Below are 27,688 nucleotides of genomic sequence, written 5' to 3'. Positions count from 1 at the left end.
ATGGACTAGGTAATCTCCAAAGGCAAAGGAGAGATGGGAAAACCATCTAGTCCAATCCCCTCATTTGGTAAACGAGAAAAATCAAGACCTTGAGTGGGGAAGTGATTTGCCCAAGGTCACAAAGGTCCCTTTACATTCTGGACTTGGGAGTCAAAGTTCAAATCCCACCTCAGACACTTAGTAGCAGTGTGACCCTGGGAAAGTCACTTAATTTCTCTGTACCTCAGTTTCCTCATCTGTAAAATAAGTTGGGTGGACTTTCTAAGGCCCTTTCTAGCTCTAAATCTGTGATCCTGTGAATTTATGATTCTAAGTCTTCCCCGTTCTTTCTGTTTCTTCACCTGTGAAAATGAGACAATACCTGCTTCCATCTAAATGGGGGGGAGGGGGAGGGAACTGTGATGAATGTCAAAAGAGATAAACCAGGTAAAAGCACTATGACAGAGTAGGAGGTGTTGGAAAGACATTATTATTATTATTTTCAGCCCCAGAAAACAATGACTAACTCAAGGGAATGGTTTGTCCCTGACATCCATCCTCTACCCTTCCAGGTTTCAAAGGCCCTCTGGGCCTTAAGGTAGGTGGGCTAGTCCACCTAGATGCACAGAGGGTCTCAGAATAAGAAGCCAGGACCAAGAGAAAATTGAGGGATTGCCTGTGAGCAAAGAGAGAGATCAGAGGTCTTGGCCTGGAGACAGGAACAGCTACCAATAATGTTGCCCTCCAACAGGGGCTGGGCTCAAATATCTCCCTGACCTATTGGCGGTCTAGAAGTTGCTTATGAAGAAAGAGTTTCCTGTAGTAAGAGTCTTCCACAGTATAAGGCCTTAACCAGTTGCTGCTAAAACTTTTCCTGGGTCTTTAAAGATAGTAACTAGACAAATTATTCCCCCAATGGACTTGACATATCAGGTGTCCGTGGTATTTTGTTATCTTTTAAAAACATAAACAGAAAAAAATCCTTCTCCCCCCTCCCACCAAACCCTAAATTAATTGGAGCTAAAGGACAGTTTGCTTTTCATATCTTCGATCACATACTTTTAAAATGACAATGATGACAGTCACCAACATCTATAGAAAGAACACTTTCAGGTTTGCAAAGCACTTTACATATTAGCTCATGTGGTCCTCACAACAACCCTGTGAGGTAGGTGTTCTTATTATCCCCATCTTACAGATGAGGAAACTGAGGCTGAGAAAGGTTAATGCAACTGATGACAGGTTAAGTGACTTGCCCAGGGTCACGCAGCTAGGTCACACACGTATCTTGGGCAGGATTTTGAACTCATCCTCCTTGATTCCAAGTCAGCACTCTATCCACTGTCCCACCTAGGTGACTTAGAATTATTTTCCCTTACTCACTAATGCCCATCTGTTCTCAAGAAAACCAGTGCTTCCTGGTGATCCCTATTGTGTGTAAAATTTAAACCCCTATTTTCTGCTGTCAGAAAAGGAACTGGAACACCAGTCAGTTGAGGCAGCACAGTAAGATCATGCCTCTTCAGGTGTGCGCATCACTAGCAGCTGGAGGACAGAATACTGGTGTGAGCTGGGCTGGGGCAGGGAGTCATTTTTTGATTTGTTTTTTTTAATTTCCCCTACACTACTTGTCCAGTTTGTAACACGAGCTGGACAGAGTGGTGTCCAGAAGCAAGAAGTGTCCACTAGCCATCTTCACAGCTAGTGAGACAGCTATAGGGTGGCCCAGGTGCTCCTACCCCGCCTCCCCCCAGGGTCAGAGGAGATGTGGAAGCCTCTGGGGCTTGTGTCATTAGTTCAAATAAAGCACAGAAGATACAACTTAAGCAGGAAAAAAAAAAGAAATTTAAAATATGCTTAGGGGAAAAAATCAAAGCGGACTTCTTGTGCATTAATTTAGTGCTCGACTGGAAATAAATGTCAAAGTGGTAACACTTCTGGTTATATGTGGGCTGGTTCATTAGATCTACTCATCTTCTGGGCTAGAAACTCTTTGCCTGCAGTCTCATAGTGCACCCAAGGGTGCTGCTAGAACATCATGGCATCACCCTCCTAAGGGCTTCTGCCTACAGATCGCTCTGTTTATAGGCAGTAAACACTCATATTTGTAGCTAAGTTGCTACCTACCCATGACTTGGCAAATGGACTTTAAAAAAATAAAACAAAACTGGTGCAATAATATTGTGCTAACTTCACTGCTGGAACAGAGGTGGCTGGTTTCCCTTTATATAGGCAGTCTTAAAAAATCTTGCCTGATATATTTCAAAGAAAACCAGAGTCCTAAATGCTGTTAACCATGCAGGGCATCCAATGTGAGAATCCTCCACAAAATTGGGGCCAGAGGACAGAAAAGAAAAACTTCATTATGAGTCAAAAAAAAAAAAAGGCTTATTTTGATCGGGGACAACTTGGTCCTGTGAATCATGGAACTGGTCTCTATGACTCAGCTCATCTGGCTCGACATGCAGTCCCTTGTGATAAGCCTAAAGGCCCTGTGCTCCCTGCCCCCCTCCCTGAACTGGAGGTGGACTAGCCTGTGAGCACTCTCTAGCCCCAGAAATTGGTTGTTGTTGTGGTTGTGGTTGTTAAGCATTGCTGTTACTAAACCAGGAAAGAACTTTGCTCATTGAGGGGATCTGGAACTTTCACAGTCCTGGCACCTGCAGTACCTTATATCAGGAGCCAGTGGGGGTGGAGAGAAGCAGAAAGGATGAGTCAGCAGCTCACTGTGTTGCTAACAGTGGCATCACCAAACTCCAAGCAGAACTATAGATAAGTGGTGGATACATGTGGGTATGCATACATATATTATATAGGTACATTGTCTGGTAGTGGGAGAGAGAAGCATGCAAAAACCAAAGGACTGCCTGTGACTTTCTAAGCAAGCTGTCTTTCATGAAGGATCCCCTATGACTTAACATGATTCTCTAAGACAAATCTCTTTTAGAAAAAAATCTATAGAATGATCAACAGCAGTGGACGGAGGTGCCTGCCTCCCCATATTCATCTCTCTGAGGGCCAAGTATAGGGCATCATTCAGTCTTTGGCCTGTCCGTTGGGTTACCCAACAAATTCAAGGGATGGTTCTGGGTAAGCAGACACTAGGAATTCAACAACTTTAGCTCATACAAACTACCATTAAACACTTATGGTCTCTATGTAGGCCACTTTTGAAGCTCTAATGAAAGGAAGAAAGACCCTTAATGCTCCTGCCAAGCCTCTAACCCATTCAGGGCTCTAAGATGTTTATCATTTTTTTTCTTGAGTAGTGGACAAAAAAAATTTCAAATACTATAGAGTTAATATCCTTAGCATGTCACATCAGGGTGAATTAAAACAATATCCTTCATTTTATTCAAAGAAGGACAAAAGAAGGCTGGACATCAATTTTATGAAACCAAGATGACCCAAAATAGCTTTGCTGAGCGATGACATTATAAGATTTTATACTAATCATCAGCAAATGTTTTTAGCTGACTTTTGCTTTAAGCATTCTTACTGAAACCATTACTAAGGTGGAATGGATAGTTCTCAAATTTTTCATTTAGTTATCAGAGCTGTCCCATATGATCCAATTTTCTCCTCCTTTATTTAAAAAAAATCACATTTCCTTTCTTGATGGTAAGAGTTAATGCTGATAGGCTGCAAGGTTTTCTCAGTAATTACAGGCTTTCAAATGTCTTTTAAAATGAGATTGGACATGTCATGCAGTTAGTCAAGTAAATGCAATCCCTGATTAAAATGTGAGTTCTAAAAGTTCTGAAACTTCTAACAACTTCCCCAGTCAGAGCTATGGCTCTGCTCTTCCGCTTTTCTCTTAAAAGCCAATCTCACTGGACATTAAACTCACTGCTTATGCCTTCACAAGCTCAAATCCACAATTATATGTTCAAATATTTGTGTTTTTCCTTTGAAGCTAGAGGCGAAAAAAAAATCTCTTCTGTCTGTGGATACGGCTGTGAATGAACGAGGTGCCTGCACATAGATCTCCTTAAACTTTCTGAAGGTCTGCTTCTCCTTATCCCACTGGTAAATCTGGGAGAAGGTGTAGTCACTTCCCAGTGCTAGGTAGTGATTATTCTTAAAGGAAAAGGGCTGAAGGGTCATGGCCCCCCGGGATGGGAGAGCCTGGATCTCCACAAACTGCTTACTATTCCATTTCATGACTCTGGAGTCCCCAATGAACCGAGTAAGGGAAATGTATAGGCTGTTCTGCATTCTAAAGCTCTTCACGGCCAATACATCCTCCATATTGGGAATGTCACCATGTGGGACAAACTTCTTAGAACTTTTATTCCACTGCAGTATGATGGGGACCTGTGAGCGACTGGAGAGGATTAAATGGGATTTTCCATCTATGTCAACAAACTCAGCATCTGTGTCCCTGAACCATTCATGCAGAGATTGGTAAGAGTAGAATCCTTTGCTATTCCATTTATAAACGGTTGACAAACCAGCTTTAGAGCTATCTGCGATGACAAAGAACCTTTCATCGTCGATCTGAAACAGCTCTATGTCGTTGGGCTTTGAAATCCGGGAAACTTCAATGTCCTGGAATTTGACAAACTTGGTCCAGCTCTCATCATACTTGTATATGTGTGAGCCACCAAAAAGCTGTGCCACCACCACAAAAACCTGGTCTTCGATCAGGATTGCCTTACATCCCACTATGGACTGACCTGTTCCCCAAGACAAAAGGGAAGGAAGGGTGTTAGTGCAGCTACAGTCTAACTGCATCACCTAAGATAGCCAGAGAAATTATTTTTTAAGTACTTTGAAGTCCCTCAGAGAAAAAAAGCTCATTAGCAAAGCTTAGCAATTAAAACAAAACAAATGGTTTTCATGTTGTTCCTTTATCTTAACTCATAGAAATCCATGGCAGTGAAAAAAGCCCCAGCTATATTTGGCATGGGATAGGAAGGAAAGCACAGGATTTGTTTTCTGTAAAGATACAGAAAGGGTGGAAAAAGAATCAATGGCTTTAGAGATATGTAAGTCCTCAGTATAAGTCTCACCAGTCAAAGAAAATCAAAGTGCAAAATTGTATATACTATCCTGGTAAATGAAAAAAAATCCCTCTCCCTTCCACCCCTCTAAAAAAAAAAAAAAAGCTGTTCTTAATGCTTTTTATTTAAAACTGCTTTGGGTCACAACCCCAATTGCCCAGCCTTCCCCCCCTGAAAAAAACAAAAAAAAAAATAAAAAAAAAAGCTGCTTTGGTCTTGACCCTTCAGAACTGTCATTGATTATTGCATAAGTGACTTGACATATGATAAGAGATGACAGTATCTGTGACCCATTGCAAACATTATAGCTTACAAAGGACTTTAGACACATCCTCTCATTTGTTCCTCCCCTAAATCCTGTGACATAATTATTACTGGAATTCTTATCCCCACTTTACAGATGAGGATGTTGAGGGTAGTAAGAGAAGTTCATGACTTTTTTATGTGATCAGGCATAGCTCAGAAGTGTTAGAGGTGGGATTCAAATATAGGTCTCTATTGTCTGGAAAGAGATCCAGCCCTCTTTCCAGTAATTGTGAGTGAATGAATGCACACGTGAACAAATTATCTGAATTACTTATAGCAAACAATGACAACCTACAGCACTGCAGAATGGCATATGAGATGATTTCCAAGGCAAATTTGGTGGTGGACACCTATTCTGGGCCACTACCACCTCCTAATCATGCCCCTACTTCCAGTCCATGGTTACTTCTACCTTCCAGACCTGTGTTCAGTAAGCAAAGTAACAGCTGTCTTCTGAAAAGTTGCTGACTTTTGATCTAGGAAATTCAATGAGCATGTTTTCCTCAATTCCCTAGGCAATTTGGAAAAGAGTGAGCTTTGTTCTTGGAAGCTGCAGGAAGCCTTCCTTGACTTCTCCTTTTGGCTTTCCCTCAGAAGCCAGGCTTAGTGCTGTTACTTCCTAGGAGTACTCCCTAAGAGTCTTTCCTTCTACTCTTCTGCTTTGCTTCACCTTAATTCAACAGCCTGCTTGACCTAGGTCCCGGTAGTGCAGAGGCAGCAGAGAGAAGTGCCAGACTCAGCTGATCAGAGGGACAGCCTGAGCCAGCACTTAGCCAAGTGGAGAGCTGCTTTCTCCAGCTTCTCCCAGAAAAACATTAGTTTTGTGGAGTCATTAGCAATCCCAGCTACTTTCACGTTAAGGAAGGAGTTCTTATCCAGGAACTTGGTTTTTAAAAAATATGTATTTTGAAAAATGTGTTTTAACATAATTGGTTTCCTTTGTAATGCTGTACTTTTTATTTTATGTGCTAAAAGAGGTCCATAGACTTCACCAGGGTTGCCAAAAGGATCCACAACACACACACACACACACACACACACACACACACACACACACACACACCTAAGAACCCTGTTTTAAAGTTTAAATGAAAGAAGGTAAAGAATTAGAGTAAGCTAACATGAGAAACCAAAGAAGGCAGAAGTGTGTAGAGATATAGGGAAGATGAACTGAATTTTTTTTTAATTAGGATAGCTACCCCATTTATCCACTTAGCTTTGCTGTAGTTGAAGAGATTTGGACTGAGAACTCAGTTAACTAAATCCTATAATCTTCATTAGTATATTTCCTCTCTGCCTTTCTTCAAGCCCCTCCTGCCAATGGAAAGTGCTGATGTTATTCTGCAGAGGCTGGGGGGGGGGCGGGGAGGGGAAGGGGGTAGTCAATAACTAAGGTGAACTTGAACATCTCTTCAAAATAAATAATTTCAAAAACATGAACAAAACTGTCACCAACTCAATATGCAGAAAATGTGGGCACCACACCAGCAGACAGAGTAATGAGGGCAGAGAATGCACCATAGGTGAATAATGTCTAGGAATAACATGGACCTTATAGGTAAATAAGGTCTGGGAAAGATGCAAATTTGCCCTGCTTCATTTGATTCCTGAGAACTGAGAAGCTCGTCAGAGTCACAGAAGTTCTGCTGGAGCTCCTGTTGTCAGCACATCAAGTTGAGGGGGAGGGGGCAAGGACTCCCTGACATAGCCAGGGATCAGCCCATAGTCACTGAGGTGATAATCAGGACCAGCAATCCTCAGGGAGGAGAGACTGGCCGGCTTTCACCTCCTTTGTTTTCAGCACGTCATCAGTTGCTCCTTTTTATTCATTTCTCATTGTGATCACTAGAGCTGTTTTGTGTTTTATATCAACTGCAGTTTCTCTCCAAAGATGGAGGGCCATACTCTTCACCATCCATCATGCTGCCCCTATAACCCAGGTAATCCTTGGGTACAGCAACATTTATAAAACATTTGAAGAGATGCAGAAAAAATCGTAGAAAAAGTTCTGATTTTCCTCCTTTGCACTAGTGAAGGCAGGCAGGACCCTGGACAGGGTCCTCTTATCCATGCTCAGATCCTCTTTGCTTCCTGTCAGAGTTATGTGACTTCCAGAGTACTTTCTTTGAAAAGTCAAGAGAACATCACATAAGGATAAGTATAATCATGAAAAATAAGTGGAAGTAAGCACTATCCACCTTATGGTCCTATCCCATATCCCTATGGAACAAATAATAGAAGGAAAACTTATGAAGGAGACACTAGACAAAATAGGTGGGGAACTGATTTCTGCTTCCTCAAATAGGGAACATCTGCAGTGGTACAAACTGTACAGATTTTCCTTCACCAGAGGTGGTAAAGAAGGGATGGGTAACAACCAATGTAATTAATGCAAAGTCCTCCTATCCCTACATGTTTAACAGAACTGAAAAGTGGGAAGTGACAAACTCTGGTCACTTGTCCCTACCACCTCTTCCTTTTTTGCTTTTTGCACTTTTAAAATTTATTAGTTTAAGTTGTTAGGACAGCCAGCTTCTCTCATTAGATCCACCTGCCCTGGAGTGTGCTGAATTTGCATTTCCAGAATGGAGCCACTGTTTCCAGGAATGTTAGTTCAGCACTAAGAGAGCAGATGGCCTGACAAGAAACATAGGAGCCTTATTTGAAATGGCATCTTTGGAGCATCAGGATGTGCCTCTTGCAGACCTCTCAATATTGTGAGATTAGGCTAATTAGCAGACCTTCTTCCTGAGGGGGTGAAATGACGTTCTCTGGGAGCCCTGATGTCCCTGCATCTGCTACAAAGCCACTTCATTCCTGAGAAATTCCTAGGAGTCTCCTATCCTGAAACGCTAGCAAGAAGGGTTTCTAATTGTAACTCTAAGGTCCTGCTATTTACCCTAAAAGAAATCTGTAAGATGAACATGGAACTAGACTATTTGTGTCTCTTTCGGTTCCAAACCTGTGCATCTCTAAGCACCAATATGACATCTCCACTTGGATGTCACACCAACACCTCTAACTCACCATACTCCAAAACAAGTTTATTCTGTTTCCCTGTACACCTTCTCCTCCTCTGACTTCACTTTTTTTTGCCTTCATAACCACCATTCAGTCCAACATTTTGTTATCTTTGAGTCTTCTGTCTCCCTCACTGCTCCATTGGCTAGACTGGTCATCCGATAAATTATCAAGCCCTGGAGAGCCTTCCTCCATAAAAGCCCTCCAACTCATCCCCTCTGTATTCCCATTGTCACCCCCTGCTACAGTAGTATTACCCCTCCCCTGACCTACCAAAATCCTTTTTTAAAACAAATATGATATTGATACCTAAACCAGGAAGAGTAAAAACAGAAAAAGAAATTATGAACTGCAGAAAGCTAAAAGGTTTTCCTGACTCTACTCTTTGTCTCTCTTTTCAATCAGTCCTTCCTACTATTGACAGAACCATGTTTTAATACATAGTTCTCTTCATATCACTCCTCTGGTTAAAAAAAAAAAGTTTGGCAGTTTCTTACCATCTATCAGGTAAAGACAAAATTTCCCTGCCTGCCATTCAAAGATATTCATACTCTGGTCTCATCCTAACTTTCCAATTTTATCTCATGCTACTTAATTCCCTTAGCTTATTCTATGCTCCAGCCAAACCATCCCCTGTCCCCTGAACATGCCCTGCGCTTTTATCATCTTCATATCTTCACTCACACAATTCTCTACAGTTCAAATAGCCTTCTTTTGCTTATATAATCCCTACCAGCTAGAGGCAATGGATAGAACAGTAGACCTAGAGTGAGGAAGACCTGAGTTCCAATCTAACCTCAGACCCTTCCAGCTGGACAACCCAGGGCAAATTACCTAACCTTTGCCTGCCTTGGTTTTCTCATTTGTAAAATAGGATTAAAATGGCACTTTCCTTCCAGGGTTGTTGTGAGGATAAAATGAGGTGTTTGTAAATTGTTTTACAAACCTTAAAGCACTATATAAATTCTAGCTGTTATTATTACTCCTCATCCTTTAAAACCCAACTGAAATGCCAAATCCCCCTGAAGTCATCCTGTTTCCCTCTAGTTATCTACCTTGCAGGGTTGTGATGAGGATAAAATGAGATGTTTGTCCATTGCCTAGCACATAGAGCAGGTACAATATGAATGCTCATTTTCTTCCTCTTCTCTTTCCTACTGTTGGTCCTTGACCATCAAGATAGCACTCTGTCTTTAATGCACTTAGAATGTATTCTTTCAAATTACAGTTATCTGTGGTTTGTCATATCCCCCATAAGACTGTAAACTTTATGAGAGCAGGGAACATCTCTCCTTGGAACTAGCGCAGTGCTTTGTCCACAGTAGGCACTTAAATGTTTGTTGAATTAAGCAGACATTCAGCTCTAAGAGTCTATGGTTTTTTATGAAATTATTCTCATAGGAAAATAGCCTAGGCTTCTTTGCCTCTTCATAGCATTAATGTTAGTAACAATTTTCTTACTAATCATCAAGAAAGCTCACAAAATATGGTGCTTATACACCATCCCACTAATAAGAAACAAGAAAAAAAGACCAAGGAGACTGCTCGATTTTAAGAGAAACAGGATGTCCTGTTGTAAAGGACATCAAGATCCCATTGGGAAAACTGGAAGAGATAAATTAGCAAATCTGGCTCCAGGGGCCTGAATGTTGTGATAAGCTTATTCCTATCTTACAAATAAGATCCTGGCATATTGTCACTGAAGCCCAAAGGAATGTCCAAATTATCTAATAGAGCTGGCCTTGGAGACAGAGGATCAGAGTTTTAATCCCAGGTATGCCCCTTATAAACTGTGTTATAGTACCCAAGTCAGTTTACCTCTCTGGACCTGTTTCTTTATCTCTTAAATGGAGCTAATACTATTTGTACTACATTCTTTATAAGGTTATTGAGAAGAAAGGGCTTTGTAAATCACAGATCAAATTTCCTAAAAGTAATTGTCCTAAGTATTTTGGCATACTGGAGTTTTACTGTATAAAATACATCTTGAAATTAGTGGACTTGAACCAGAAATTTTTTTTTGTTATGTGGATGTCTCTCTCTCTCTCTCTCTCTCTCTCTCTCTCTCTCTCTCTCTCTCTGTCTCTCTGTCTCTCTGTCTCTCTCTGTCTGTCTCTCTGTCTCTCTCTGTCTGTCTCTCTCTCTCTGTCTCTCTGTCTCTCTCTCTCTCTCTCACACACACACACACACACACACACATGTGATCTGATCTCCTGGATGGAAAAGTGAAACAAAATTTTTTAAAGAGGAATCATTTTACCCAAGGTTACCAAGAAAAGTCAGTGCCAAATAACATAACTTTGTGGTAGAAAAAAAAAACAAAAGCAAACCTGAAAACAAAGTAAGTATCCATTAATTGGAGAATGAATGGTAGAACAAATTATAGTATGTGAATGCAATAGAATATTTCTGTGCCAAAAGAAACAATGATTACAAGAGATTCATAAAAATATGGGAAGAGTTGTATGAAGGGATAGAGTGAGAAACCGAGAAAACAATATATCTAATGATTCTGATAATGCACAAGAAAAGAAGACAAAAGGCAGTTGAGGTCAGCTGAACTGTTCTAATGAATAGATGATTAAATGTGTATTACATATATATATATATAAATGTATGTATGTATATGCACTCATATACACATGTGTATGTATCTATTCTTTCCTCTTGGTAGAGATGTAGGGGGACAATGGGCATGGAGTGTTGGCTATATCATCATATGGGGTTGTTTTGTCAGCTTTGCAAAAGCAGGGTCAGTGTATGCCTGTGTGTGTATACACATGTGTGTGTGTATGTATGCGCGCAAGATGGGGAAGGGGAGATATTGAGAAATGACTGATGTAAATGAAGGCATTAAAAATAGTCCATGCAGAAGCAGCTGACTGAACAAAATAATCCTACCCGGTCTATTCTTCTTTTCTATAGCAAAGAGCCTCCAGGTATACTCATCTAAAATAAGATAATTAGGGTTTTTTAATATCCTACTTCATAAACAGGGATCCTAAATAAAATGAATGTGGCTGGGTGTGGAACCCAGTGCCATAATCATAACAGAACAATAACAGCAATAGAATCATAGCTCTGGTGCTAGAAGGAACCTCAGAAAGCATCTAGGACAATCTTCTACATCATAAGAGCTAGTACTGGTGAAAATTTGCAAAAGGTTTCATATATGTGCATGTTTATATATGCATATGTGCATACATAATATATACATACATGTGATACATACATACTTTTATTTATATACATGTACACATGTATATACACACACAGATAAATCTCTTTTGATCTTCACAATAATCCCATGATACATGTGGCTATTATTAGCCCCATTTTATGGATGAGGAATCTAAAGACAGGAGAAGTTAAATTACAAGGATAGCATCTAAAGTAGGATTCATTTTCAAGTCTCGCTAGATCCAAGAAAAACACTCTACTTGACGACCTAACAAAATAAGATTAAATAACCCATTGAGAAAGCTTGGACTCCATGGGTTTCAAATGTGTTATAGAAAAAAAAGCATGCCACTAATCCATTCAGGACTAGGATTAGTTAGTTTAGTTGGTTAGAAACCTGCGCTTATGAACTCCAAGTAAGTTGATTTCTATCCGTTATATGACCCCATTTGGGTTAGTTGATTTCATTCTATTATATGTCCATAGATATATACCCTTAGTCAGTATTTTTCTTCCAAAATACTATCCCTTGGACATGGGGGGTGGGATGGGGTGGGAGAGGCTACTTAACTATGTATAAAGAGGCCAATGCAAATCCATCATACAACTTAGGAAATAACACATGCCCTATTGATGGGAGGTCTCTAAAATTATCTTTACAAGAGAGAAACTTTTTAATGGTTATCAAAATTCAAAGTTATAAGGATTCAGTTGCTTCAAAATTTGGAGGGGGCATAAACCATCTTGGGGAGTGAGGAGAACTAAGTTTAACCACCTTAGGGAGACTGATAATATGAAAAAAAACCATTTTCTCATGATTTTTAAATGATTAATTTTATATATAATGTATGTTGTTGCCATTTCAAAATTTCAAAATCACTGCGGCCTTTTAAGAAGCCAGCATGCTAAATCATTCACCCAGCTTCAACTTGAAGGGTCTAATTGAAATCAGCTGAGCACAGTGACATCGCCACAGGCAATTTAAAAAAGGAAAAGGAAAAAAAAAAAGGCAGCTCCACAGAAATTTGTCTCTGCTCAGGAGAGGGAACTCCTCAGGAGAGGGGTTCCAAACTGGTTCTTACAGCCTGAACAAGACTAAACTCCATTGCACAGAATCACTCAACAGACTCCCAAGCAATGTTGTGAAGTCCAATTTAGGTGCTTAGGTCAGGGTCAGGCAGCCTGGATGTTAAGGGAATTGGCTCTATTATGAGACGGCTTGGAGTAACCTTTCACAATTTTATGAGGGTAGAGAGAATCTCCACTTTCCCATAGGAAAAATAAAAAGCTATGGGGTAAAGTAGTAAGGAAATCACATTTAGAATCAAAAGAAATAGCCCTGTCATTTACCTGCGGAGTGACCTTGTATAGCTAGGGGTAAGGGAGAGAAGCGGAGGATTGCTGGATCTGAAATCAGTGAAGATGTTCACCTAGGGACTAGGTGTTCTATGAGGTAGGTCTTTTTCACATCTAATATTCTATGACTATGAGTATGTGTACTATGTGATGCCATAGCCAGATCATCAGTGAGGAAAAGGAGGCAGGTCTATGTCAGGACTTGGAAAAAGAAGTGTTATGTGGGCTGATTTTTCCCAGAAGCACTATTTCTCACCATTTTCGGCTACAAAAAACCCCCCAAAAACTACTGGGCTACATAGTGGGCTTAGCTCTATGATCAGATGCTGGAATAGTAATAGCTGGGTGCGAGCTGAGGTTCTCCAAGATGGAGGACACGGAAGAGCGTGGGGATTAATCCAGGAGAGTGCATTCCTTACACCTCAACGTGGCCTAGAACCCCTGGAATATCTCTCTGTCTGTCTCTCTTCACTGCTTGCTCTATGTTTCTAGAATCAACTCCGACTGTCAAGATTCTCTAGAGTAGTTATAAAACAAAAGAAATGTTCCTGATCTGCCCTAATTGATCTTGTATTTCTAGAAACTTCACAAAGTCAGCTGGGAAAATGACGACACAAGCCAGGAAAGGGCTATTAGCCTGGCTAATAGGATGATATACTTATAATCAGATGTAGCACCGTTAGACATTGCCCTGTTAGCCAAGACCTGAAACCCAAACTGGATGACGCTAGGACCTATCAGCACTCTTGGACATTTCATTTAAACACATATCCTACCAATAGCACCTGGTAATATGGCAAAAAATGATAAATTTGCTTTTCTTCTCTCTCCCCCTACCTTAACCTCACTTGACGAGAATCACCAGAGAATATTGTCATCCTTCCAGACAGAAAGAACAACACAGAGCAGAGGGAAGAGAGAAAATGTGTGTTGTGTGTATGCTAGGATGCATTTATGGAGTCGAGCTTCCAAGATCTCCCTTTATGACAGAGAACATTTCTTCTTTCATAGGCCTTAGACAATGCTGAATGTTGGCAGATAAAACCATTTAGGGCCATAAACGTACCTGTAATATTGTCATAGCTTCTGAAATTCATTTCAATGTGGTCCCACTCTAAGACCATACAGTTTTCCATACTGGGCTGTGCAATGGCCACAAAAACATCGTTCTTAGAGTTGAATGTATCCACAGAAACAGACTGGTAAGGCAAAGTCTGATGCACCACAAAATCTAAAACCAGAAATTAAAAAAACAAACAATGACCATAAAAATCACCCACTGGAAGTACTCACTGTCACTCATCTCTTGCCTCATTTATCAATAGTACTGCCAGACTGGTGAGGGAGAGACAAGGGAAAGACAACATGTTTAGACTCACTAAAAGCATCAAAATAGAATTCACTGTGGGGGATCCTGGAAAGATTATGGTTTGCACAGGATTTGCAGCCTATGTTACTGCTCCTATTAAGTTTCCCTCCAGGTGAGTGACTTTAGAAGTAAGTTAAGGGGTTTCAAATCTTTCTAATAAAATTGGCAGGAACAGCTTTTAAAGTTGTGGGGGAAAGACTATATGCCACAGAGGCCGCATGTCAAAAAACCGAATCTGAGAAGTTGACGCAAACCTTGCGCACTGTGTCAGTTTCACTACAGAGCCTTCAGATTTCGAAATGGAATCACGTCCTCAAGCCTCAGGTGTAGTCTATTGTTTTTGTTCAACAGATGAATTTTTGTGAAGTTAAGAACTGAGAAAGGCAGCCTGACATACCTGTTCTCTCAGATCCTGGGCTTCTGATGGAAAAACTGTGGCTAATTAGTGAAAACAATAGCACAGAAAATACTGAAAAGGGAGGCTGTCAAGCTTATGTTGGAAAACCTGACCTGTCTTATAAGAATCAGGCAATAATAATGACTACGGCGTCTCAGTGGCATTTCTTTTCTATTTAGGCTCCTTCAAGAGCCATGCTAGTGACTTGCAGGTTAATCTGTGATGAGGAATGGGGAAATAACATGAATTTAGTTACTCATTGACTCCCTGATTCTATAGAGAAGTTGGGGAGTTACTGTGGGATTTGGGTAGCCACAGGTGATTGATTATTTCTCATTACCATCTCATTAGCAATTTCTTTATTTTCAGTGCATTTTGAGGCAGCTCAATGTTCCTCCCTGTATCTCTCTACAAAAGATACCTAGCATGGCACTCAGATGCTGGCATACCTGTCTAACTGGGTGAGAATTAAGGGAATATTTTCTAAGAAGTGATGCTGGATAGTAGCTATGTGGCCTAGAGAAATCTGGGGCTGGAAGAATCTCCAAAAAAACATCAAATAATAAATACTATCCTGTGACCAATGATCAGCCTACAAAATAAATGGATAAATTTTACCCAGATGCTCTCAGGGGATAAAGATTAGACCTACACTTTCATTTATTTAAGAAATTCCTAGGTAAGGAAAGTCCCTCTGCTGATGCAGATTGGTTTCTCTGCAATCTTCAGTCTTGGAGAAGTATCTAGGGGTATCAGTGATTTGCCCAGTGTCAGGCAGTCAATTAGTATCAGAGATGGAACTTGACCACAGGACTTCTTGGATTTAAAGCTATTCTCTCTCCACTACACCACACTGCCCTGCTGTTGTCAATAGGGTCCAAGTTAAATATTAGCTAACTTTTAAGCATTGTAGATTGATGGCATAATGGTAAGTGATTTATGCCAGGAATAGGCCCTTTCCTGTCTCCTCCATTCTCCATAAATCAAAATCTTATTGATTTTTTAAGATCTGGCACAAGAACTGCATTTTCCACAAAGCTTTCTGTGACCACCCCAATCAAGCATTCCCTCACTTCAAGACTCCTGGCACTTACTGTCTGTACCACTTGTTGAGTATGTATTATATCCTCTCTTTGTTTTAAGCTATTATATCTATTACTAATTTTTAATATGTGTATACCTTATCTTCTCCAATAGACAGGGAAACATTTGAAGAAATTACTCAGTTTTATGCTTTTATTCCTCATACTGCTCTTGCACACAGTAGGCATTCAATAAACACTTATTAATTTTATTTTTGCTTGAATTGTCTCGTTAAAGTCACTTCAATTGGTAAGGGCAAGTTGGAGGGAAGGAAGAGGGAGTCATTTAGGGAAGAGTCAGGAGAATGGGAAGGGAAGGAGGGAGACAGAGGAGAAGGAGAAAGAGAGAGAGAGAGAGAGAGAGAGAGAGAGAGAGAGAGAATGTGAGGGATTGCACATGACCAAAAAAGGGAAAGATGAGAGAAGCAGTGGCAGAGGTAAGGGATGAAAACAGCAGGAGACTATTTATCAAATAAATAAAGAAGTGAGGGCATGGGTCTAAGAAAGGATGGTCACTGCACCTGCCACCTCCTCTGTTCCAGTCACAATTAAACTCATATTCTCTTGGTAGTGATCATTTTTAAATCCTAGTTCTGTTTGCCAGCCAGGTGTATGGACAACACTTTCTTCCTCTGTACCCTCCATACTCCTAGTACTAGGACTCCAGGACATAATAAATCACGTTTCAGTCTCTTCATGACCCCATTCAGGGTTTTCTTGGCAGAGATACTGATGTGGTTTGTTGTTTCCTTCATTTTACAGGTGAGAAAACAGAGGCAAACTGGGTTAAGTGACTTGCCCAGGGTCACACAGCTAGTAAGTGTCTAAGGTCAGATTTTAACTCAGGAAGATGAGTCTTCCTGACTCCAAGCCCAGGGCTCCATGCACTATGGCACCACCTAGCTGCCCACTCAATAAATACTTGTGGGCTTAATGATTGTTGACTCTTTCTCACATAGAATGTCTCAGTAAAACTTGGACATCTCTTAGAAAAAAAGCCAGGAGAGGCTCCTTTTGTCACCTTATTCGGCCAAAAGCTATAGCTGTCAGTAGGCCCCAGCTGAATGAATTGATGCTGGCAGGGAAGAGATGGCTGGAGCAGAAAAGATACTGCTTCACTCCATGATAGACAGGAGATGAGTGGGACAGTCTAGGCACAAGAGGTAGGAAGAGAAAAGAGATCAGGGTGACCATAGAGTAAGTTGTCCATCAGCAGACAGGAAGGCAACACTAATAAAATCTGGAGTTCAGATATTTAGGCTTTGCTACAGATACTCAGCAATGAGTAAAACCAGGTTCCCCCTGTTTTTGCTGACAGGGCTCATGGAAAAGGAAGAACAAAGCTCTGCCAATTTTCTTGTAAATATAAAGATGACAAATGAAAAAGGGGGAAAGAGGGGGAGCTGGTGGCAGTTACATGTTCACTGTTCTAAGGATGTAGAGAAGGATACAAAGAATGCAGCTTTGTTCTTTTAATTACAACAGAGATGACTTTCAGCTTTCTTTATTGGGTTTCCTGTTTTATAAGTATAACCCAAATCTGCCAAGAGTGCCAAACAAGTCCCATCTCACTCATAACTCATGACTCTTCCTGGTTCACATTAGTCTCCTAACTGCACTCTTAATTCTCAGATACATTAATGTTCCATTAAATATGTGGTTCTTTGAAATTGGCAGGTGTTGTAATTCAGCAGCAGTTTTCCTCTTTAAAGAGTCATGAAATGAGAAGTTATAACTGCAAAAAGAGGAAGGTAATTAAAAAAACAAATTCTAGAAGCTCTATTCTTTACTGGTCCCATTATGCCCCTCCTGTTGCCGAATCCTTTTTGTAAAAGTGTTTGCATATACTTTATATATACTGGATATCTGGCATAACAAAATCAGTTAATAGCTGGAACCGTGAGTCTAATTCTTAATGGGAGACATTTAGACAAAAGGGAAGGATGAAAGGAAAAGGTGTGTGGGGATTGAAGGCATTTACATAAAATCCCTCATTTACCATTAAATAGCAGTTAGAAAAAGCATCCTCATCCTGAAAGCCTCTCAAAGACTGCATATATTGGCATGACATCAACTCATAAGTGATAAAGAATTAATAGCACTCTCTGGAGTCAGAGCTGCCACTCGTTGGATCTTCTCGTTGGATCAAGTTCATGATGTCAGTGGGGCTGTTACAATTTAAATCTGACTCCCACTGGAATCAACAGAATTTCATGCGACTATTTATAGCACACTTACTAAATAAATTAAACATGATATAAATCCTATTGGGACAGAGACTGCACATTAATGCATCACTTCTGTTTGCATTTTCATTAGCCCCTGAAACAAGGGAGACAACGGGGCAATTAGGATGCAAAATTCACTCCTGCAAAGGAATCTGGCGACTTCACCTTACACAGGTAATACTATGAGATAGCTAAAATTAGCCTGAAGCTGGGGGTGGGAGGTAGGGGAAATGGAACTGTGAGCTCAATATGCATGGGTGAAACTTCACAGCAGTGATTCCTAGTGCTAATGGCTTCTGTGGCTTTGCTATAGGACAGAAGAAACAACAGCCCACCTCTCCTCTGTAGGGGCAAACGGGGCTGGCAAGCTTAAATGCTCCATTTGTGAAACTGCGACTTGGGAGGAAAATGACATAACTACAAAAATGACCCCTTTCCAAATACTTAGCACAGGCTCTAGCTTTGGGCTTTCTGTTTTTCTTGGTATTGTTCCTCCAGATAGCTTCTCCTCTGGCCTTTATTGAAGCAACAGAGAGAGCAAAGGAGAGTCTGAGCAAAGAAGAGTCTGAGCAAAGAAGAGGAAGCCAATAACTCATGATTTCTTGACCTAATTTTTACAATGCAGTGTTTCTATGGACTGGGCAGGTCATAATTTTTCTGTGCCAATTTCATTGCAAAAAAAGAAACCAAAGACTAGGTGGTTGGTTCCTGTTACAGGAGAGGAAAAAAAAACAAAGCCAAAGATTGCTATTTTTTCCCTTTATCAGGAAGTTTTACGACACCACGCTCCCCAAAACAGTCAGGAGCTGACTAATTCATGTTAATGAATGAAAAGCCATTGATTCTGCATGGTTTCAAATCCATTATCAGGCCTCTGTTACCCTATGCATTCCAGGTTTGGGGCAGATTTCAGGTGCTGGCCACTTTGGACCAAGCCACCTCCTCATTACCAAGGCACTTCAATGATAATAGCTATCTTTTATTTTATTTTATTTGTCTTTTTGGAGCGGGGAAGGCAAGGCAATTGGGGTTAAGTGACTTGCCCAAGGTCACACGGCTAGTGAGTGTTAAGTGTCTGAGGCTGCATTTGAACTCAGGTCCTCCTGGCTCCAGGGCTGGTGCTCTATTCTCTGCACCACCTAGTTGCCCCCTAACTATCTTTTATATAGTTCCTACTAGGTGCCAGATACTATGCTAAGTGCTATATACATATTATCTCATTTGATTTTCCAAAAAAGCCCTGAAAGGGAAGTGCTATTATTATCCCCATTTTATAGTTGAGAAAAAATGAGGTAAACAGAGGTTAAGTGAGTTGCCCAAGGTGGCATGTCTAGTTAAGTGTTTGAAGGCAGATTTGAATTCAGATCCTGTACTTTTTTAGGTGATGCTTCATGGGATTCTACTTCAGGAATCTCCCCTAACATAGAGCCTTTTCGGGTACCCAGATCTCCCCTCTGTCCCAAGGAGTCAGGAAGACTTCACTTTTCTAGACCATTAGAACATTAGAACCCTAATATTCTAAAATTGACAATGTGTTCATATTCCAGGATACAAGGAGAGATAGAGGAGTGAACAGGGAGGAAGGACAGGACGTACTAGGCCAAGTTAATTACTGAGAGCATGTCTCTCCACTGAAGGGCAGAGATGGGGAAAAGAGAGAGGATAAAAAACTGAAGATCAGACAAAAGGTCTGGTGGAGGGTAGGGACAGGAATATTTGGCATAAATATCAATGGTTGATGGGTTTCCAATAGATAATAAATGGTTTCCCTAGTATTTGGCAAAGGATTAAAGCACATTCACATTTAATCTCTAAGGATCTAACCACACAAAGAAATCCCTGTCTAGACATGAATGACAAGATGGGAACGGAATTTCAGGGTCTTCCTGAAATTCCAGGTTTTCCATTAGACCAAGACATTGCTTGCATGGCCACCTATTTACAAAGGTCAAATTCTTAAAAATCACTTTCACTTTGTGGTTGGTTGGTTGGTTGGTTTTTTTCATTGAATGGACCCTGAAATAACAAATGCAGGCAATCTGGTACAGGAAAAAAGCTCTGACTGGATATGAATCCAGAAAATGGGTCCGAGTATTGCCTCTGCCACTTACTATGTGAATCTGGGCAAATCATCTCCCTTTTTCTGAGCCTCAGTCTCCTCCTGTGCATAATTTCCAGATGATCTCCAGGGAAGTCTCCCAGCTAGAACATTCTGTTGCATGTTTTTCACTCTGACTACCTAGTTTCACTTTTTTTTTTTCCCCTTGAATTTGCATTCCTCATTCTCCTAGCTTCTCCTTTAGCATGCCCTGGGGCTTTGGAGATATCAACTATCAGTCTGAATGCTTATTTTTATATATTTGGTAAGCAACTTTCATACCATTCCTTTATTGATTCACTTTATCTTTAAAGCTTGCCTTAAAAGGCAAAAACTCAGATCTTTTCATCTTGAAGACATATAACTGATATTTTGTTGTGTTACTCCATGCAGTTAATATTTTAATTTTGTTATCTGACAACCTTCAAAAAGACATAAACTGGAACCTTGAGGTTATTCTCAGGATATGACTTATGAGAAAAAATCAAATTGCCATAAAAAAAGATTTCCCCCAGATGTATAAACACTCATTGTTGATCCACTTTCTATTTTAACACTAATTGCAATTTACCTAACCATACCCTTTCTCAAGGAGCTGCCTGATTGATTTATTGAGTCAAAGGGCTGACTAATGAAATAGGAATCATAGGGCAGATCATGATTAGACCTAGTGGAATTTTAATTCCCTGACTCCTTTAATATTCTTTTGGAATAAAAATTCACCTCCAATTCTTTTTCCTTACCCTATTGTGTTAACTTCATCTAGAACTGTGAATTCTTCCTACAATAGTTTTAATAATAGAACATCTCCCCTTTGAAGATTCTGTTCCACTCCCCATAGACATTCTAACAGATAATAAAAAAAGAAATGGTTCTAAATATGAATCTTCAATCAGTTATGGTGTGGTTAAAAAGATACATTCTGAATACCTGTAGTGGTGCATTCATAATCAAAACTGGCCACATCATTTAACTTCTTTTCCTGATATTCTGGTGGACCAATACATAGGACATCAGAAACAGTGGAATTTGTCATCTTTAACCACAAATACAACCACTTGGCTTTGCAGTCACACTCAAACTTATTGCCCCTTAAATCTCTAAAAAAACACACAGAAATAGACATGTTTGAAATGGTTGGTAGTAATGCAAAACAGTAGCACTGTTAGTATCCTAATATATTTAATTGCCCAAGACATTGGATCTGCTTTTTGAAATTTCCCAATCATTGCAACCTACTTCTTTTCATTTGTCACAGCAATTTTATTTAAAGGTCTTCTGGGCTCAGGATTTTAGTTTTATGGTAAAGAGAGAGCACTTGTTACTCACTGAAAAAACTCTGTCAGGATGAAGCATCACCCTCTCTTCAAATACTATTTAAATTGTCACTGTTCCATGCAAAACAAGTTTGGTATAAGAATCCTATTGACACAGGTTTTCACCCACTCAAACAGGACATAACAGGAAAATATTTCACAAGCACAACTGAAACATTGAGTTGTCTAAACCAAGCCTGGCCAAAACCAAAAATTGACAAACACCATGAAATAAGTAATAGCCAATAGCAATAAGGGTAGGGTGCGGGGCTTTAGAGTAGCAGGGCCCACCTTTAAGGTCTAACTTAATCTTAATAAAAAATGCATTTGAAAATTACAAAAGCTAACACAATGCACACTGTACACACAATATACATACAAATAACACAATTACTATAGTTTTATCACAGATTTCAGCAAGAATGCAAACAAAAGGGGATAGAGGAAACATTTAAAATACACAATTAACAGGACCATAATGGCAAGCAAATATAAATGTGGTTTGCATTACTTACAGTTCAATCAGTGAATCTAAATCACTGAAGACATCCCTTGGAAGTGTTTTTATGTGGTTATTGGCCAAAGAACTGGAAGAAGAAAGTTATATTTCAATATGGTTATTAACTTTATTCCTCTTCATTCTGAAGTCACTTAAATAAAGCTAATGATCTAAAATAAAGACCTAATGCCTTCAACTCAGAAATATTCAACTTTGTCAGTGGATGTTGGGTTTAGGAAATCAGTTAGTTACACACACACAAAAAGCATGACTACTGAGACTGTATTTTAGGGTTTGGATTCTTAGGACAATAAATCACAATTACATGATAATATATGATTGCAATCACTAAGTAATATTAAACATCTGCCTCTTTAATTCAAGAACAATTTATAAAGTATTTCATCGGAAAAAAATAAAACTTCATTTATAAAATGATAGACAGTAGTAGATAACCTCTAAGGTCCTTTTCAATACTAATATTCTATGATTATATGACATCATTCCTTCCTTCAAGGAATTATGCATGGTCCATCCACCATCATTTTAATGTCTTGAGAATAGATACAAGAAAGGGCTTTGAAAAAGGACTCATTAAAGCACCTGGTTACAAAGTTATCTTTATGTGTCACTTTCTGAAGCTTGAATGTGTAAAGAAACTAAACCTTAGCAGATCCCCAAGGACCTGAGCTCTTCAGAGAATGGCCTGTTATAAGCAATTATTTTCTCATTAACCAAAAGTTAATTCTTAGCACAAGAAATAGGAAGAATCTGGGAAGTAGTATCATGTTTTTAATAAACCCAAGCTTTTCTCTGAAATAAAAACTGATCTTTTTAACACCAAAAAGTGAGTCCTCTGGTAATAATCTGAAGAATCAAAGCTGGGTGCGACCCAAAGGACAATGTAAAGATAAGTCAACTACAGCATATGGCCAACAATGATTTTATGAGAAAATATGCAAGAAGAGATATCATCCAAAAGACATTCAGTCATTCCATAACTGGAAAAGGAAATGGGTCAGTCATGTAGTGAGAGTGAGATACAACATATGGAAAGCCTGAGAACTGCACTGGTATCTGTGTGAAGTCATTTCAGCCCCCTATCCACCTAGCATACCTGGTAGACCCTTTTCTGAGGTTTTATGGGAGGGTATGGAAAGAAGTCAATCAGAACAAAAAAAGTGTAGAGGTATAGATGAGTTAGGGGTGGGATCATGGAGCCTTTGAAAAATTGAAGTAACCAACATTAAATTTAGGATACCATTTCTGTTTCAACTCATTATTGAAAAAAATCTTTCTAGGCACCTCCCCTCACAACTCTGCTAAGGTTGTGGGGAGGGTTCATGGATGTGGAACATTGCATATGTTGTGAGATTTTTTTTTGATGTATTGATCATTTTGCCAATTTTTTTCTTCTTCCCCTTCCTTTTTTAAAAACATTGTTCATGATACAAGATACCTCTCTAAAATGAGGGAGAGTTTTTACATTGTCTAAATTTCTCCCTAAATCCCTGCATCCCTGTAAAGATACAGGATAAAATTTAAGCAATGTAAAAAAATTAATAAAGGTTTATTAAAAAAAACTTTCTAAACTATTCTAATGTATTCCCTGCAGGTGGGGTTATGAATTGATCCAAACTTCTGTGGGGGATGGGAATGAAATTATGAAAAAAGTTACTAAACTGCTCATATGTGGTAAACCCTCTACTGAGATTGTGCCTCTAAGGAGGTCACTGACAGTAAGAAAAGACCTGTTTGTATTAAAATATTCATAACAGCACTATTTGTTAATATCAAAAAAGCAAAAATTAAAGCATGAGTATTACTATTAGAGGCTAATTGAACCAAGTGTAGGCTCTATGAATATAATGGGATAATTCTGTGCCACAGAGAACAAGAAATATGTAAAAGTCAGCAAAATGTGAGAGGCCTTGGATGAAGTGAGCAAAGAAAGTAAAACCAAATGCAGAATACATAAAATGATGACAATGTAAATAAAGACAAGACCCAACAGCCACAAAACTCAAGTTGGACAGTGGATGATGCTGGCACTCAATTATTAAAGCTGAAGCAGGCGCCCTTCCTTTCTGCTAAACGTGAATTGCAAAAGTGGAGATCCACATACACCGTCAATTGAAATCATTCTGGGGGGTGATTTCCACTTAATACTTTTCAAGGAATGTACTTTGCAGGGGAAGGGGTGTTGTTCATAGGTTTGTTAGGATAAAGCTACTGTATCAACACCAAACGTATCAAAATTTTAAAATAACAAATTAAATAAAATTTATTACTTCACTTTCCAACCTGAGTAAATAGTCTCTAACAGCCACGGCTGACTTTTTCTCATGATTCAGGATCTCTAAGCACCTCAGTATCATTCTGAACACAAAAGACTTCTGTATAGGTGTATCAGTGTAGAAAGTTTAGGAGAGTGAATGTGACCTGACCACAAGACACAGTTTTGAAGACGTTTTTCAAACACCTAAATCCTTTATATGGACAACTTTTCTTGCTCTCTTTCTCTTGAAAGTAAAAGCATTCAGGGCTGAATAAAATTAGGGCTAAATTGGGTTCCAGTTAATTGAGGTTTCATAATACTCTGATAGTAAAAACATTTTGAGGAGCTAAGGTCAAACCAAAACAGCAACTACCCTAAGTATCTAGTAATAGAACAAGCCTGACAAAATCCGGTTGCCAAAATTATCTAGATCTCCTACCTTGATCAAACCCAAAGCTAGAGGAGACCTCAGAAATCATTTAATTCACATTAAAGGCCAGAAAGAAAAACAATTTCTCTAGTAAGTCACTGACTCTCCATTTCAACTAAAAATAATGTTTACTTCATTTCTGAAAGATTCTATATCCTTCAGGAACTTTAAGTTCAAGAGAAAGCAAATGCCCTAAATGAAAGTCATAGAGTAGCAATGTCCCTTTCATGTTTTAAAGCATGATTTGTGTTTCTCTGTGCACTCTGCAAGTTTCAGATAAAGGTATGTGGATACTGGTGAGGTTCATGAAGGTAAAATATGGAACTGAATGGTAATGAACAAAGTCCAGACAATAAGCTCTGTGTGTCAGAGGAGTGGGTTCCTATGAGAGATCTGGGAATCTCCTCAGCATTAAAGAGTTCAAAGAGACTTTAGAGATTACCTAGTATAACCTCTGCCGAGAAGAGAAGTTCCTTTAAAAACCAGGCTCCCCTAAGGTTGTGATATCTGGGGGGGGGGGGAAGGAAGAGGGAGGGGAACAGACATGCAAAACATCTGACTACAAGGAAATAGGACTCAGAAGAAAAAGATATCAGAAGGGTATGGAAGCAAATGAGGATTCATTTGGTTCTTACTTTGCCAAATTTGATATACATTTAAAAATTGTAAATTTTTTGCAGGTTATGAATTTCATATCATTTTAAAACTCATTGATTTGAATATTTTATTCCTTGATAGTTAATAAACCTAAAATGTAAAGGTTACACCAAAAAAGAAATATGACTTTAAAAAAAATGAATGTACCCAAAGTTACTTATTCAAATGAATGTTGGTACTTTCAAAATAGTCACTTGGGGGGCTATATGCTATTCTTATTTTGAAGCAGTTAAGGAGTATATTGGACAAAGAGCTAGACTTGGAGTCAGAAAGGCCCAAGTTCCAATATAATCTCAGACATTTACTGGCTATGTAACCCTGGGTAAGTCACCTAACCTCTCAGCCTCAGTTTCCTCATCAGTAAAATGGGGATAACCATAGTACCTACCTCAAAGAGTTGTCATCACAAATGAGATGATATGCATGAAGTGCTTTGCAATCTCAGAGGATGATATAAACGTTAGTTGCTGTTGTTGTTATTACTCATGATGTAGCAGAACAAGCTTAAGATCTGGAGTCAGGAGAAGGGCCACTTTTAACATTTAAGGTCCCTTCACTTATGGGCATCTGTATCTTCATCCACAAAATGGGAACAATACCCACGTGTCTTACATCTTAGCTATTGTGAGGAATGCCCTTTCTAAATCTTATAGCACTACAGAAATGTGAGTTATTGTTATTATCATCATTAATTTTAACCATGCTGCCACTGAACAAAACATTTTTGAAATTCTTCACTAAGAAATACCCTCAAGCCTATAGTATATTCCACTGAGTTTCATCATGGGACAGTGCAGGGAAGGGTAGGGGAGGGTATCACAATATTTAACTTTTAAGGATAGATTTCATTCTTGGAAACATCCAGAAGTCATTTGAAAACAAATTTTATGAATAAGGGTGGAGTTGGGGGAGAGAATCAACTTTGTATAGCGCCATTTGGGGTAAGACAAAATATAATTATCGCAGAAATAAAGTCATGAGATGTTGGGTTTGGGGGTTTTGTTTGTTTGTTTGTTTTGCATAGTTCATAAATGACCTTTGAAGGCAACTCCAAAAGAGGAGCCAGAAAAATTCTTTCTGCAATGACAACATTACTGGGATAAATGCAGACCCTTTCAGGGTACCACTTAGAATGACGATGCTCATCTGAAATCATAACTATTTGTTATTGTTTTTAATCCCGTTACTTTATATACTATATCTCATATATACATATGCAGAACAACAAAGGTACAGGCTATACCTTTTAGTGCCCCTGGTGATTGTCACAGTGCCTCACATGCTTCCTTACAATTTCTATTGTGCTCTGTGAGTGGTGACAATTGTGTTCATTTTACATGGACTTGCCCAGGGTCAAGGATATGTTAGTGACTGGAGCTTTGGAACCTTTTCTATCCCAAGGTTCACTTACAAATTTCTGCATTTTCCCCACATCAGTTTCCATCTGCACTGTTGAAAATCCATGCATACATGGCAAAGACTGACCTATGCAGCCAAAGTTGGAATTCTTTAAATGGAATATTCTTGGTTATGATAAAGATGAGGAAAAGAGAAGAATAGAAAGAGTACCTGGACTGGAAACCTAAAAACAAGTTATTGGTGTTCCTATCTTCTCTTCTCTTCCTGTCCCTTCTTGCCCATTAGAATACAAGTTACTTGGGGACAGGGAATGTCTTATTTAATCTTCACCCCTCAGCTCATCTAACTACCTACCCTTCAGACCCAACTAAAACCCTGCTTCTTCCATGAAGCACCAATCTAGCCTTCCCTGAGCTCTCTTTTCCCTGAATTCCTCTATAACATATACAGGTTAAACCACACCATTTAGTTTTCAATTACAAACTGCCTTGTATTTTTTTTTTGCTCTTTCATGTGTGTTAGCCTTGCCCTTTAACTAGGAAGTCAATTCTTTAAGGATGAGGACCATGTCTAATTGCATTTCTTTATCTTTCACTGTGTCTAACAAAGTGGTGAGCATGCGCTCAATAAATCCATGTTGGTTCACTGATGGTTGAACCAGGTATCCCTACTTGCAAACTATTTCCTGGCAAAGTTAGGTGCCTTTGGAAGCTATGTCTTCTATGTTAGAAACTATACTTAGTACGGAAAGAATTTAGTGCACCCTCTGTGAAGTACCTAACCAACCCCCAGTTAAACACTGGAAAATTATAGGAGTATGGACCCCAAAGGGACAACAAGCCTCCCTATGTTTCACACACACACACACACACATGCACCCGCACACGCACGCACACACACGCATGCATGCATACTTTCTCTACCAGCTCCATTTTACTTCTGCCTCAACACCAGAACTTGTATTTTAAGGCCATATAAGTGGATCAATGAGCAATTGGGTCAACTAGACTTTTCAGTCTGGTCCAGATCAGCCACTCAAATCACTATAAACTTCATTAACAATCTATCCATAGCCTTGGCAGAAAGAAAGAAAGAAAGAAAGAAAGAAAGAAAGAAAGAAAGAAAGA

General features: G+C 39.4%; 1 protein-coding gene across 2 annotated transcripts in view; it reads right to left on the bottom strand.

Moving 5' to 3' along the window:
* Window positions 1–1,086: 1,086 nt before the first annotated feature.
* The window catches only part of LGI2 (leucine rich repeat LGI family member 2), a 43,027-nt gene continuing 16,425 nt past the window's right edge, over window positions 1,087–27,688 (bottom strand). For both annotated transcript variants that reach the window (XM_069069037.1, XM_069069045.1), the window contains exons 5-8: window positions 21,854–21,925; window positions 20,953–21,122; window positions 13,915–14,079; window positions 1,087–4,658 (exon numbers count right to left, since the gene is read on the bottom strand). In XM_069069037.1, the coding sequence (XP_068925138.1) occupies window positions 3,841–4,658; window positions 13,915–14,079; window positions 20,953–21,122; window positions 21,854–21,925 (1,225 nt within the window). In that variant the 3' untranslated portion in view covers window positions 1,087–3,840. The remainder of the gene's footprint in view (window positions 4,659–13,914; window positions 14,080–20,952; window positions 21,123–21,853; window positions 21,926–27,688) is intronic.

Source organism: Petaurus breviceps, unplaced genomic scaffold (genome assembly GCF_028583685.1).
Source record: "Petaurus breviceps papuanus isolate PSGF00001 unplaced genomic scaffold, PetGlider_PUasm1.0 140, whole genome shotgun sequence".
Lineage (NCBI taxonomy): Eukaryota > Metazoa > Chordata > Mammalia > Diprotodontia > Petauridae > Petaurus > Petaurus breviceps.
This window is presented reverse-complemented; position numbering and strand designations above follow the sequence as displayed.